A 15,243-nucleotide genomic window follows, 5' to 3' on the forward strand; every position below is an offset into this window, starting at 1 on the left:
TAGTTTTAAATTCTTATATTTAGTTTTTATAATTATATGTAGAATAGCCTTTTGTGTTTTATAATTATAATTATAGAGACTTGAGAATGTTTCACAGACAGTAGTAAAAGATGAAGAGAGTGGAGAAAGAAGAGAGACAGACAGAGAGAGGGAGATTCACAGAACAAGTTAAGTCCAAGTGAAATTTTTGTAGTAAATTTTAATTATTAGCTTTGGGGGCAAAAGTTTTCATTGTGGTAAATTTATGAATATAGAAGAATATTATGAGTAATATATTAAATGGAAATGGGGAGTTTATGACACTTTATTGTGGTTGTTGAATGGGATTACATAGAATTAAAAACAATGAAGATTACCTTGTTGCCCACCTTCCCACCTCTCAACCATCTTCCAGATCTTGTGAACAGTTTTTTCTCTGTATGTTCCTGCTTAGCCTTTTAACAAATGTCCCCTACTTTTGTCACTCATGAGGCCCTTAAATCATAATTGTCTCTATTAAGTCATTTGTCTGCATTTAGAGGCTCTCTCTTTGTTTTTGTTTTTGTTTTTTTTTCCATTTAGATAGGTTGACTGGTCCCAAGAATTACCATAGAGAACTTATGTATCTAATTAGTCAAGGCCCAGATTTTAATTTAGAAAAAAGAGGAACATCTCCCAGACCATTCTTTATCAAATTTATATAAAAATGAATGCATATATAATCTAAATTATACCATTTAATCCTTAGTCAATTTTGACCAACTTTATAAGATATACTCTTAAATTGTAAGTGCATCCAGATTTCTAGGTGGATGATAAACTTTTAGTTAGTTTTTTTCACAGTTTCATTTTTTTTTCTCCTGTATGTTGTAAAGGGCTAGAACTGAGCAATGCACTTGGATGATGAAGCACGTGAGACTAATTGCCAATTGGACTGTTCCCTATTAACTTGTTTAAGGTTGACCCTCCCCAGCTGTTCTGTGCTGACTTGATTGGTGAGACAAAGAGAGGGAAGTGACTTGTGTGGGAGGAGTAAGAGAAACTTGGGTGGTGGAACTCACGCTCACTTGCACTCGTGACCTGGCATTGGAGGCGACGGTAAAGATCTAGAATAAAGACGTTTAGTGATCCTGACTCCTGCTGATTTCTGGGAAGACAGAGTTCCAGCATTTGGCGCCCCATGTTGGGCGCCATATGTACTTTTGTAGTACTAGGTAAATTCCAAATTCCAGGTAAAGACTCATAGAAAAATGTTTTATAGATATGTGATTAAAAATAAAGTCTTTGAAAATGCAACTGATGCATCTTGTTACCAACATCTTTTTGTATCTGTGTGTTTTTTTTCCAGAGCTGCCAATTTGTATTTCCTCTTTTTAGTCGTCCTCAACTGGGTTCCTCTGGTAGAAGCTTTCCAAAAAGAAATTACTATGCTGCCTCTTGTAGTCGTTCTTACAATCATAGCAATTAAAGATGGCTTGGAAGATTATCGAAAATATAAAATAGATAAACAGATCAACAATTTAATAACAAAGGTATATAGTAGGTAAGTAAAATGCATGTTTTAAAAAACATTTATGTAGCACTTTTACATTGCAAGAAATCTTCATGCATAAAATATTAAAATTCCTTATAAAGTACTATTTTGGCTAAGTTTTTCAGCAAACATTGCTGTTCTTCCTGAGTGTGAGCTACTGTGCTAGGTGCTATGGAGAATGCAAAGATGCTTAAGAATGATTCCCAGCTCTGGGGCAGCTAGATGGTTCAGTGGATAGAGCACTGCTCCTGGAGTAAGGAGGACTTGAATTCAACTAAACATTTACTAGCTGTCTGACCCCGGGTCAATTACTTGACCCCAATTTCTTCACTAATAATAATAATAATAATAAAAAATAATTAGAATGATCCCAGCTCTCAAGAAGTCAAAATTTCATAAGTGAGTTATTTCCTTAAAGAATGGAAAGGAAAAGTATATGAAGAAATTTTCTTTTTTTCTTTATATTTTAAGTCTTTGCATCTTTTGCTTGAGAATCAAGACTATAAAGTACTCCTCTTTGAGTTCCTCATTGTTACATTTCATATATTTTAAGTAGCAATCTGCCTTTCAAAAAATTAAAAATTATATTCCTTGAATTCAATATCAAAATTTGATTTTTTTTCTAATTATGTCTCTGAAAGAGGAGTGGAAGCTATATGAAGAGTGAGCTCCCCAAACAATGTTAGAATATGCTGGCTAATTGTTAAAAATAAAATATTATAACATTTAGTAATTGCTTTCAAATCAAATTGATGACAGAAAACTTTTAGGACTTCATGAAGTTGGACAACAAATAGCATGTGCTAGGAACAGTGGGTACAGCAGAAGTAAAATTGCAGCCATGGCTAAAGTCAAATTTTAGAAAATCTAATATTTTAAACTAAGGAGTGTGGTCTTGCAGGTTTTTAAGAAGAGAAGTGGAGTGATGCAAATGTTTTAGGGAGATGACTTTAGTAGTGTCATATAGGTTGGCTGAGAGGAAATGATAAGATATGAACAAGAATGGATACAAGTAGATAAGATATAAGTAAGAGTAGATACAAGAAATATAACTTGGTGACTGATTTTTTTTTTAGTGTTAGTGACTTGAAAACTGATACTAACATTGTCAAATAAAGAAGGGAATGGGAGAAAAATAACAAGTTCTATTTTAGGGACTATGTTAAATGCTAAGGATACAAAGACAAAAATGAAATAATCCCTCAAACAGCATACATTAGATGGAATGAAACAATGTATATAATATGAACGTATGAAATATAGAAAGTACTTTGAAGCTAATTCCCAAGACTTGAGTACAGATCTTTCAGACATTTAAGAATCTCTGTGAAATCACTTAACTTTTTGTCTGCCTCAGTTTCCTCATCTACAAAAGAGATATATCAATAGCACCTAACTCCCAGAGTGATTGTGAATATAAAATATAAAATATAAATACTATTATTATTGTCTCATTTGATTACTTTGAGTAGCAGTAATCCTCTCTAATCAGAATATTTAGCATCGAAATTCTTTTGGAAATTTTTAGAAATATTTTCCCTAGCCAAGAAATGGAAAGTGGGCAATTATAGTTCATGGGCAGCATCATGGCAGATAACAAGATAACCTTCACTTCTTTAATGTTGCTCTAGGAAAAACAATGAAATCAATTATTACTATCGCTGTCAGGAAGGATATAATAATTTACTTTAGTGTTACGGCATCACCTCCCTGATGTCATGGTTCTCTTAGAGAACGAAGGACTAATAACAACAATTTACTACCCAAAACTCCCTTTAATTGCCTCGACCAAATCTCCTTTGCCTGGCCATTTTCCCTGTTTATTTGTTATGTCCACTTAGTAGATTATAAAATCCTTGGACCTGGAGGGTGGTCTCACTTTAGTATTTGCATTCCTAGAGTTCCACAAAGTCCATGGCTACTAGACACATTGACTTATTGATATTTTTTGTCTCATCAAATATATTGAATACCAAATATATTGAGTCCCAACACACTTGGATTATTGATTTTCTTATTGTCATTATTTTGTCACAAGAAGAGATTTAATCCAAGGTGCAGGGCTCACTAGATGATAAACCTTTGGTGATCTGTGACATTTATTTATTTTTTATTGAAGCTTTTTATTTTCAAAACATATGCAAGGATCATTTGTGAAATGAAATTTAAAGATGGTATGAATCACTCGATGAATCAGTCATTTATTTAGTGTCTTCTGTGTTGTAGGCACTCTGCTGGGAATACAAAGATTTAAGGGAAGAAAGAAACAATTTGTACTATGGGGAGTGAGAGAAAGAGATAGATAAATAGATGGAGAGAGGGAGGGGAACGGAGAGAAAAGCAGATGGGGTTTGAGTTTGAGTTGAAACAGAGAGAATCTGAAGTGGAGGTGAAGAGGGGATATAATGCCAACATAAAGGAAAGTTTTACTGCCTTCTGTACTTAAGAACAAGAATAACCTTTGCAGTTACGGGCATGGATGGATACAGATAAGGAAAGATTTGAGGCAGAGGAAACCATGAGTAGGATGTAACAATAATCCTGGAGGAGAGAGATGTGATAAAGATGTGAACTGAAGTGCTGACTCTTTGATTCGAGGGTGTGAATGCAAGAGATATTATAGATTTGACGACTGATTGGGCTTGTGCAGTTAGGGAGCGAGAAATGGATGAGATTGTTGAGATCATGAATCTTAGAGACTAGAAGGATGATGGTCCCCTAGTAAGATAGAGGAAAGATCAATAAAGAGGAGTATTTGTGGGAAAAGAAAGTACAATCCACTTTGGACATGATTGAGTATGAGATATTTAAGACATCCAATTTGAAATGTCCAGGTAATTGTTGATGCAGGAATAGCACTCAAGAAAGAGACAAGAGTTGAGTATATAAATCTGTGAGTCATAAGTATAGAGACAATGATCAAACCTATGTGAACTTATCATTACTCGGAACTCCTGCTGCCAAGCCCTGACACGTCTGAGCTTCTGAGAACATAGAAGGAGAAGACAGAGTTCAAAACGCAACATATATATGATGAGCCACCAAAGGATATTGAGAAAGCAGTTGGACAAGTAGGAGAACAATCAGGAGACAGCAGTATTATGAAAACCAAAGAGGGGGAGACCATTCAAGAGAACAAGTGGTCAATAGTGTCAAGTAAATGAGAACGTCTGGGAGGATGAGAGAAGACCCCCACATTGGACTATTGAGTAATTGTTGCTAATTTCAAAGAGGACAGGTTCCATTGAGTGATCTCAGAAGCTAGGCTGTGGAGGGCTGAGGAGTGAGTGAGAGGAAGGGAAATGGATCCAAGAAGGTATAAATTCCCAATTTCCTTTTTTTATTTAAATTAATTTTATAATTATACATTTTTGACAGTATATATGCATGAGTAATTTTTATAACATTATCCCTTGTATTCATTTTTCCAGATTTTCCCCTCCCTCCCTCTACTCCCTCCCCTAGATGACAGGCAATCTCATACATTTTATACATGTGTTACAGTATAACCTAGATACAATATATGTGTGTAAATCCAATTTCCTTGTTGCACGTTAAGTATTGGATTCTGAAGGTATAAGTAACCTGGGTAGATAGACAGTAGTGCTAACAATTTACATTCACTTCCCAGTGTTCCTTCTCTGGGTGTAGTTGTTTCTGTCCATCATTGATCAATTGGAAGTGAGTTGGATCTTCTTTATGTTGAAGATTTCCACTTCCATCAGAATACATCTTCATATAGTATTATTGTTGAAGTGTATAGTGATCTTCTGGTTCTGCTCATTTCACTCACCATCAGTTGATTTAAGTCTCTCCAAGCTTCTCTGTATTCCTCCTGTTGGTCATTTCTTACAGAGCAATAATATTCCATAACCTTCATATACCACAATTTACCCAACCATTCTCCAACTGATGGACATCTATTCATTTTCCAGTTTCTAGCCACCACAAAAAGAGCTGCCACAAACATTTTGGCACATGCAGGTCCCTTTCCCCTCTTTAGTATTTCTTTGGGATATAAGCCCAGTAGCAGCACTACTGGATCAAAGAGTATGCACAGTTTGATAACTTTTTGAGCATAGTTCCAGATTGCTCTCCAGAATGGCCGGATTCTTTCACAACTCCACCAACAATGCATCAGTGTCCCAGTTTCCCCCCATCCCCTCCAACATTCATCATTATTTGTTCCTGTTATCTTAGCCAATCTGACAGGTGTGCAGTGGTATCTCAGAGTTGTCTTAATTTGCATTTCTCTGATCAGTAGTGATTTGGAACACTCATATGAGTGGATATAGTTTCAATTTCATTATCTGAGAATTGTCTGTTCATATCCTTTGACCTAAATTCCCAATTTCCAAACAACAATAGAAAACTAAAGGCTTAATTATAATGCCTGTTGTATTCTTTCACATTTTTACATTAAAAAAAGAAGACAAGACTTTCCCCTTCCAGGCTGAGCTGCAGTGGCTGCTAGTAGTCTAACTACAGTTAGTTGCATCTGAGACCCCCTCAAGCTTCCCCTTAGGGACTGGCGACCTCCAGCAACTGCAGAATACCAGCGTCCAACATGGAAAATGCTAATTCCCCAACTGCCTGTCTCTAATAGGTTTAAGAACAAAGGGAAAGACAGCTTGGAAATAAGGTGCCAGCCTACTGAAGTGAATGTAGAACTGAGGAAAGCTGAAAGAAAATGACTAGATGCTGAAAAGAAATGTCTGCACTTTTTCTGATGATACTCACTTTTCCTCAGCAAGAAAACCGAAATAACCAGAATTCTGCACTTTGATCTGTTGAAGAAATTGTCAAAGGCATAAATAGTAATAATCTGGAGGTTCAACATCTGGCTACCCAAGCCGCTAGGAAACCCCTTTCTAGGGAAAAACAGCCTCCCAAAGACCAAATAATTGAGGTCGGTATGATTCCAAAACTTGTAGCTTCTTGGGCAGGACAGAATGTAATCCTGTTCAGTTTGAATCTGCGTGGGCACTTATTTACATTGCTTCTGGAACATCAGACCAAGCCCAGGCTGTGATAGATGGAGGGGCTGTACTGCAATCATTGCTCTGTTGGCCTGCCCCAGGCTCACATCAGTGAACCTGCTGTATGGGCTCTGGGAAACACTGCAGGTGATGGTTCAGCCTACAGAAACGGGGTTATCAAGTATGGTGCAATAGACCCTCTTTTTTACAGTTCCTGATATATCATCATTAGCCTGTGGTTACTTAAGAAATCTTACTTGAACATTTTCAAATCTTTGTTGCAGCAAGAATCCTGCTCCCCCAATAGAATTTATTGAGCAAATTCTTCCAAGCTTAGTTCATCTTTTGCATCATGATGATCCAGAAGTTCTGCCAGATACCTGTCGGGCCATCTCTTACCTCACAGATGGCTTAAATGACAGGATTAAAGTAGTTGTGAAAACTGGAGTTGTCCCACCACTAGTCAGACCTCTAGGATCTGGTGAAGTGCCATTAGTGGCTGCTTCCTTATGGGCTAGAGGAAACATTGTCACTGGGACAGATGAACAAACTCAGATTGTAATAGATTCGGGAGCAGTCTTTCTTAGCCTATTTCCTCACGCCAAAACCGCCATCCAGAAGGAGGCTGCCATGTCAAACATCATCAGGACCAAATACAAGCAAGCTGCGAATCATGGACGAGTTCCATACTTGGTTGAAATATTGGAGACTTTGTCACAGAAAGAAGCTGTATTGGCTGTCACAAACTGCACTAGGGGTGAAACAATCTTGGGATTTGGGGACCCTTCATCAACTTCTTGTCTGCAAAAGACAGAAAAATTGCCTTCAAATATTTTTCTGGATGCTGAAAAACGAAATAAAACAAAAATTAGTATCCTAATTGATTGTGGAGAGCTAGACAGAATCAAAGCATTTCAGTCCCATGAATATAAAATGGTATATAAGGCTTCCTCCAGCTTAGTTGAAAAATATTTTTTCTGCAGAGGAAAATCAAAATGCTGTGCCAGAATCTACCTTCCAGATTCAAGATGGTACAATTGGAACCTTTAACTTTTAGATTTTACAGTCAAACCTTCAAGTTTTGTGTGCTTTCTTGTTGGTATAATTTTCTTACTGTCTCTTCACTAAGATCTTTTTAAAAAAAAATGTAATTTTTAATGTAGCACTAATGCATACTTGAACAGTTTGAATTGTACACATATGGTATAAAACCTTTGTCCTCAATAGGGTTTTCATTTCTATGTGGAATTTCCTGTCTTGCAATGTCCTGTAAATAAAAACTTAATTCCACAAAAGAGAGAGAGTATGTATGTGTTCAAAGACCAAAATAATAAGACTGTAATTTTGACGTCAGAGAGGTAAAATTATGAAATCATTACACAATAATTAAATAAGAGCAATAAAAATCATCTTTTGTCTCTCAACTAATTGGATTATTATGCCAGTCTTTATTCCAGTAATTGCTCTTTTGAATTTTGTATTGTCACCATTACCCTTAAAGATAGGGGGGGAGGTGTGTGTATGACTAGATAGATAAACATAGAGACATTAGAATGAGGAGAGTAATAACTTTTTGATGGTATCTAATGTATAGCAATTATGTATAATGTGTTTATTAGTCAGGGAGGTTTGTTTTCCTATTATATCATAAGTTTTTTTTTTTAATTTTGAGACCAAGATCATTTTCTTCGAATTTGCATTATATGACTAACATATGTGTACAATAAAAAAGTTTTATTGGGTATTTTCATTGTGCTCACATGCCCATTACAAAAGCTACTATGAAAATTAATAGGTACAATTACTGACAAAATGTTTTAAAAAACAATATGATTGCATCGTTACAAGAATATATTGTGTATTTATATATAAAATATGTACATTTTACATTCAAAGACCAAATTATAGCTATTTTAAACATGAACCACAAAAATTAACCTCCAAGCTTTACCAGTTTGTGATTTTTAGTAGATTATGCATATTAAAGACAATTTTCATTTTCAGAGTTATTTGAAACTGTTCTAAAGCCAATATCCTTCCTTCCTTTCTCCCTCCTTCCCTTCCTTTTTCCCTCCCTCCTCTTCCTCCTTCCCTCCCATCCTTCCATCCTTCCATCTTTCTTTCTTTATTGTTTAACATTCCCTCTGTCTCTCTGTCTCTCTCCCTCTCTTCCTTTCTTCCTTCCTTCCCTTCCTTCCTCCCACTTTCCTTTTCTCCCTTCCTTCCTCCCACCCTCCCTTCCTCACTTTCCCCCTCCCTCCCTTCCTCTTTCCCTCCCTCCCTCCTTCCCTCTCTTCCTTCCTTTCCTTCCTTCTTCCTTCCCTCCCTCCCTCTCTTCCTCTTTCCCTCCCTCTCTCCCTTCTTTCTTTCCTTCCTCTCTCCCTCCCTCCTTCCCTTCCTTCTTCCCTCCCTCCTTCTCTTCCTCCCTCCCTCCTATCCTTCCATTTTTCTTTCTTTCTTTTCAGCAGACTGGTCCATAATAGTAACTTGTCAGTGTTTTTTGGAGTAACTGAATAATAGCACCCATCTTATGTGGTAGTTATGAGTATAAAATGATGTCGTATTTTTAAAGTGCTTTGCAAATCTTAAATCATCATATAAATGCTAGCCATCATTATTGTCTCATTAGTAATTATTATTTAAGAATGAAATGAAAATATTTTCTTCTATTGATATGTATCATCTTCTCAAATAGATATCAAAGTTTTATATAAATATTTATTAATGTTTGGTCCTGTTAAATATTTATCTTGGCATAGGGACACTATGAAAAAATTATGACATACTAAGCTTAGCTTGAACTAAGGAAAAATGGGAAAATAGTAAAGATCTTTATCTTATTTCTGGTGTCATCTTACTTAAAGATAGGGAGTGGAAGTAATCTAGATAATCTCAAGGTCCTTTTTCTTTTTTTTCCTCTAATAAATTTTATTCATTAGTGCAAAACATTTCCATATTAGTCATGTTGTGAAAGAAAACACAAATACAATAAAATAAAGTTTAAAGTATGCTTTTTCTCCATTCAGACATTTCTTTCTCTGAATATGGATAGCAATTCTTATCATAAACCCTTTACACATAATAAGCACTTAATAAATACCATTTTCTTCCTTAATTTTTCTTTCATTTGTTTTCCTTCCATTCTTTTAGTTGTTTGGATGGTAGATAAAAATATGCCAAAAAATGTTTGACTATGTGAAAGCAGTTTTTAATGTGCTTCAGTTTATTGTTAAGTCTGACTCTAAAATTTTGGAGTTGTTTCTTAAATTTAAATTTAAATTAAATTTAAACTAAATTTAAAGCAAATGCCTCTCTAGAAAAACAATATGAGTTGTTGTTTTTTTTGTGAATGAAAGAGCATACTAAGTTGACTCATATGCCATTTTGGTTGTCAGTATTCTGCATATGTTGTTTTCCTAAGCCTGTTTAGGAACAAACTTAATGTTTAGGTTAATTTAATGTGAAACTTGGAATCTTTAATTCCATAGATTTAATAAAATGAAATTTTTTTGCATTTAAAATAAATGTCATTGGAACCAAGCATTTTTTAAAATAGGGTTAGAAAAAGCCTATAGTCATTTTTAGAAAGCTGTATTGTTTGTGAGGGAGTAATAAGATTTGTTCTTTCACATGAACTTCTTCATCCCACTTTGAGGAAAATGCCACTTGAACGTAATTCCTTTTGTGGTTTTTGGCTAGATTTCTGCATGATTATTGTGGACCATTCTGAGGCTTCACTGGGAAGATCCACCAAGGAAACCATTTCTCCCAAAGCAAATGGGCACTTGCTCTACATCTTAGAAGGGAGGGGGAAAGGGGTGTCCTGGAAGGTTGAGTGCTTTGCTTAAGGTCATACAGCCTTACATCAGTACTTGAATTCACATCTTTCTAAGTCTGAGTCCCACTTTGTTGCATCATACCAGCTAGTTCAGGGGGTCAACTTCATCTCTTTCCTTTGGCAAGAATTCAGTCAATCATTAATGGAGAGTCGAGTAGGTATTTTTTGACAGATAAACCTTATGACACAAACCTAGAAGAATTCTTTGTTAAACTAATTTATGTTAAGGGACTTTTGACCTGTGTAGGGATGACAAAGGACTAATTGGTACATCCCATGCCCAGCTCAGTTTTCTCTTCAGAATTTCTTTACCTTTATCATATACTGGTATGCTATAACAAGAGCTAGTTGGTAATTTAAAATAAAAACTTTATTAAATTATGATTTTAAGTGATTTCCCAGATGTCTCGTTATGGTGTTAAATTTAAAATCCTGGGGAGGAAAAAGTGTTTAAGTGGCTGTTATCTACATGCTTTAAAAAGAGCATAATAATCCTGTCTTTTTTTTTATGATTAATACACTTTCTCTTAGCACTTTGAAAATGGGAATTTTAATTAAAATATATGCTTTGTTGACTTTAAAGCTTGATTTGTTTTCTCTTTAAATATGTTTAAACTTTAGGAAAGATAGGAAGTACATAGAACGATGCTGGAAAGATGTCACCGTTGGAGATTTTGTTCGCCTTTCCTGTAATGAGATCATTCCTGCAGATATAGTCTTGCTGTTTTCCACTGATCCAGATGGAATCTGTCACATTGAGACTTCTGGTCTTGATGGAGAAAGCAATTTAAAACAGAGGGAGGTGGTTCGAGGATATGCAGAGCAGGTAAAGTGATGTATTCCTAATGGGTAACTTCTTGTTAATTCACAGCACCTGGCATCTTTCAATCTCAGGATAAATTAATCCATTCTTGCAATGTATAGAATGGCAGGCTTATTATTACTTTTTGACAGCTGGAGAAATAAGTTCAACATGTTTAAGAATTTTTTGGAGTTGAATGTCAATATAGGCAAACCTCAATTCACACAGTGGGGGAGATACTAATATAAGGCATTGGGCCAAAAAGAAGAAAAAAAAAAGTCTGATTTCTTAGGCTCATAGATGTGATCTGGGAGGAACCTTAGAGATCATAGAATCCAACCCCCTACAGCCATTTTACTTATGAGAAAACAGAGATACTGAGAAATTAAATGACTTGCTCAGACGAACAGACACAGAGCTAGTATCTGATTTTTTTTAATCTACGTCTTCCTGATTCTAAATCCACAGTACTATACCCAGAAGACCTTGGCTGAAATATTCTCCCTTGCTTAGTACACCCTAAATAAATTGCCTTGTCTTTCTAATATTCAGGTTCTTCATCTGGAAAGTGAGAGGGTTGTACACCTTTCCAATTCTAAATCTATAATTTGGTGCTAAAGAATGTGTTCCTGAAAAATTGTATGCAAATGGAATCATATCTGAAAGGTGTCCAAGTGCTGAACTAAAGGAATTCTATAGTGAGCTCTTTTAGAAAACTAAGTAATAACTGACACCTACTGGCTATGTGATCTCAAGCAAAGAAATCACTTTACCTGTTTTCCCATGAAATCCTCTAAGACCCTAAGTTACAGATTAGTGGCTACTTTGCATCACTGAAAGGATTGTCCATCCCATGAGTTAGCTGCCTATCAGTGAAATCACCTCAGGTACCTCACACCAGTAATTATTCACCTTTTTTGGTTGCTTTTAAATCTTCCAAAGGACTTTGTTCACAGTAATCCTGTGAGGTAAGTAATGCAAATATTAGTATCCTTCTCTTTGGAGTATGACTTCTCTTTTGAATGTATAGGGATTTTTTTATTGGCTTTGTTTTCTTAGCTGCAGACACATGATTCATGGAATTTCCCTAAAATTCAGGTGGATATTTATCTCAGGTCATCTTATGAACTGGGGTGGGGTATTTTTTTTTAAGTTGCAAGAAATAGCCTTTTTTATATCCAACAACATAGTGGAGGTGTAAATCCAAGATGACTAGTCATTGGAATGTTCTTATAAATTGAAAATTCAGTTCTAGTATATACAAATTTTGAAAATTTTTGTCAATTTCTCTCATCTAGTTCCTACCACCATTTGTTGAATTTATATGAATTTTTATACAAATTTATATCTGTATGAATATTTGTGTCATGTGGATATTTACATTTATTTATATTTATAAAATATTTTCATATGAATTCACTAAAAATCATAGCACGTATATATAGTACTTTAATGTTCACCAAGCACTTTGCAAACATTATCTAATTTTATCCTCACAAATATCTCATTTGGCCCCTGGAATTTAGAGATAATATTATCCTCACAAGTATTATCTCATTTTATTCTTAGGCTTTAGGTGCTTATTATCCCCATTTTATAGACGAAGAAACTAAGGCAGAGAGAGTTTTCATAATTTATCCATGGTTACATAGCTAGTAAGTAAAGCCAAATTTGAACTAGGAACTTCCTGATTCCAAGCCCTAAGCCACCTAACTTCCTGCACTTAAATACAAATTCAACAAAATATTTAATATTAATAACGTTAATAGTGATCATTTCTATAGTGTGCCAGTCCTGTTGTTGGTGCTATTATCCCTATTTTGCAGTTGAGGAAACTGAAGCTGACTTGCCCAGGATGATATAGCTAGAAAATGTCTGAGGCAAAATTTGAACTCAGGGCTTCCTGACCCCAAGTCCAAAAAAATAACAGTGGGCTAGAAATTGAACTTGGTATTTTGGTAAAGCTTACTTCTTGCCTTCATGGAATTTTCAACCTAGTTTGGGATTAGAATGCATTATAACAGATGAAGCTCAGAATAATTGGTGAGAGAACTGGGAAGAAAAACTAGCATGTGAAGGCCAAAAAAGAAAAATATCATTACCAAGAGCCAATGCAGGGGGAAGAAGTAAGGGAGAAACAGGAATAGATTCCTTAAAAAGATAGGATTTGAATTGGGTATTAAAGTATATGTAGAAATTCAACACATGGGAAGAAAAGCATTTCAAGGTGATTATAGGAAATCTCCTAAGCAGAAACTTGAAGGCAGGAAAAATGGAGGACACCAAGGGAAATGTAAGTGTTCTGATTCAAATAGGATATAAAATGGCTGGAGGAGAGTTCTATTGAGTAAAAATAGAAATGAATCAATAAATCAGTAATGATTTATGAAACACCTACTATGTTCCAGGCACTGTGCTGGGCTAAGAAAGGGAGGATGGTGTTGGATTACAGAAGCCCTTGGGGAAAATGCAGGATTACCAGTTTTGTCCTTAATGTCTCCTGGAGTATTGAGTAAATGGGTTGACTGTAGAATAAGAGTTTTGTGTTTTAGGCCAGAACTAATTTTTGTTTTGTTTTGTGAATTTAGGACTCTGAAGTTGATCCTGAGAAGTTTTCTAGTCGGATAGAATGTGAAAGTCCTAATAATGACCTCAACAGATTTCGAGGGTTTCTGTAAGTAATTCCAGATTTATTTTTATTGGGGAAAAGGGAGAGGTAGGAGGGACTTGGATTTATCTGTTTATTATTGCCATAATAATGAAGCTCTGGATGGAGAGCTGATTTTGAAGCTAGGAAGATTTGGATTCAAGTTTCCTCTCTCATATCTAGCTTTGTTATCCTCAACAAGTGCTCCAGACCAGTAGTTTTGAGTTCAAATGGAAAAAGATTACTCAAATATACATACATACAAATAAACACCTGTCTGTGTTTTAACTTGGAACATCTCAAATGAACAATTGTATTTTTACTTATTTCATTTTAATCTGGTTTGAGTCACACTTAAGTGTTATGGCCCAGAGCTGCATATTTGACACCTCTATGGTCTGAGCAGCTTTCTGAGGCTATAAATTGGAAAATTGGTACAGACCTGCATTGGTGAAGGGCATTTGCTCTCTCAGGAGTTCCCTATATCAAGGAAATCATAGATCTAGGCCCTATCTTTGAAAAAAGAGACAGACAGACATAATTTGAAAGAAGACCTGAAAATTATGCCATTAATAAAAGAATTTATATCTTTATATACAAATACCCATATCTTCTCTCTGCTCATGAGTCAACATCTAAATTCATCCCCCTCATTACTCCTCACCTAGATTATTGCACCATCCTTTCAATATTGTCGCTTCTCCTATCCATCCTCCATATAACTGCCAAAATAATATTTCTGAGGTACTGGTCTCATTGTGTTATTCATTTTCTTAAGAAATTATTCCCTATAGTTACTAGAAACTTTGTGTGACATATTAAAGCTTTCAAAATCGGACTCCAGCATAGTTTTCCAAACTTATGACATATGGTTCCATCTATAGCCCTCTTCATTTCTGAGCCCTTGTTCTTGTACATATTGTGGCATGGAATAGAAATCCCTTAAGGGAAATTACTGTTTCATCTTTGAATTCCAGAATCTTGCACAAAGGAAATACTTGTCCATGCTATTTAAATTGAAAACATATATACACGTGAAATAGAAAATATATTTTGAAGACATGTGTATGTACAAATATATATGTATATTATATATATAATTTGTATATATAAAATAGGCATTTGTGTTTATTTGTGGAATGTACGTATATATTTATATGTTTGTATATAGACATAAAAATATAACATACATACTTATCTGTCATATCTATAAATTGGCAAATCTGTGAATTGTTCCCTTTCTTTGTGATATTAAATCTTCTCAGCAGGGATCTTGGTTTACCCTATATGTGATTTTTTAAAAAGTATTAGTTGATAAGATCAATACTACCTTTTTTTTCCTCACTATGCATCAAGTGACAATGACTATGTCCTTTTCTCTTCTGAATAGCAATTGCAATTTCTTTGAAACTCCATTTCAAATTCTGAAACTGAGCTTGATTTTGCAGGAACTTAAATATATTT

At 35.1% G+C, this 15,243-nt stretch overlaps 1 protein-coding gene and 1 pseudogene across 2 annotated transcripts in view; both read left to right on the top strand.

Moving 5' to 3' along the window:
• ATP10D (ATPase phospholipid transporting 10D (putative)) overlaps window positions 1-15,243 on the top strand; it is a 148,034-nt gene that overhangs the window by 93,925 nt on the left and 38,866 nt on the right. For both annotated transcript variants that reach the window (XM_074276276.1, XM_074276275.1), the window contains 3 exons: window positions 1,328-1,522; window positions 10,952-11,156; window positions 13,721-13,806. In XM_074276276.1, coding sequence (XP_074132377.1) covers window positions 1,328-1,522; window positions 10,952-11,156; window positions 13,721-13,806 — 486 coding nt within the window. The remainder of the gene's footprint in view (window positions 1-1,327; window positions 1,523-10,951; window positions 11,157-13,720; window positions 13,807-15,243) is intronic.
• On the top strand, window positions 6,081-7,656 carry LOC141546200 (importin subunit alpha-1 pseudogene; annotated as a pseudogene).

Source organism: Sminthopsis crassicaudata, chromosome 6 (genome assembly GCF_048593235.1).
Source record: "Sminthopsis crassicaudata isolate SCR6 chromosome 6, ASM4859323v1, whole genome shotgun sequence".
Classification (NCBI taxonomy): Eukaryota; Metazoa; Chordata; class Mammalia; order Dasyuromorphia; family Dasyuridae; genus Sminthopsis; species Sminthopsis crassicaudata.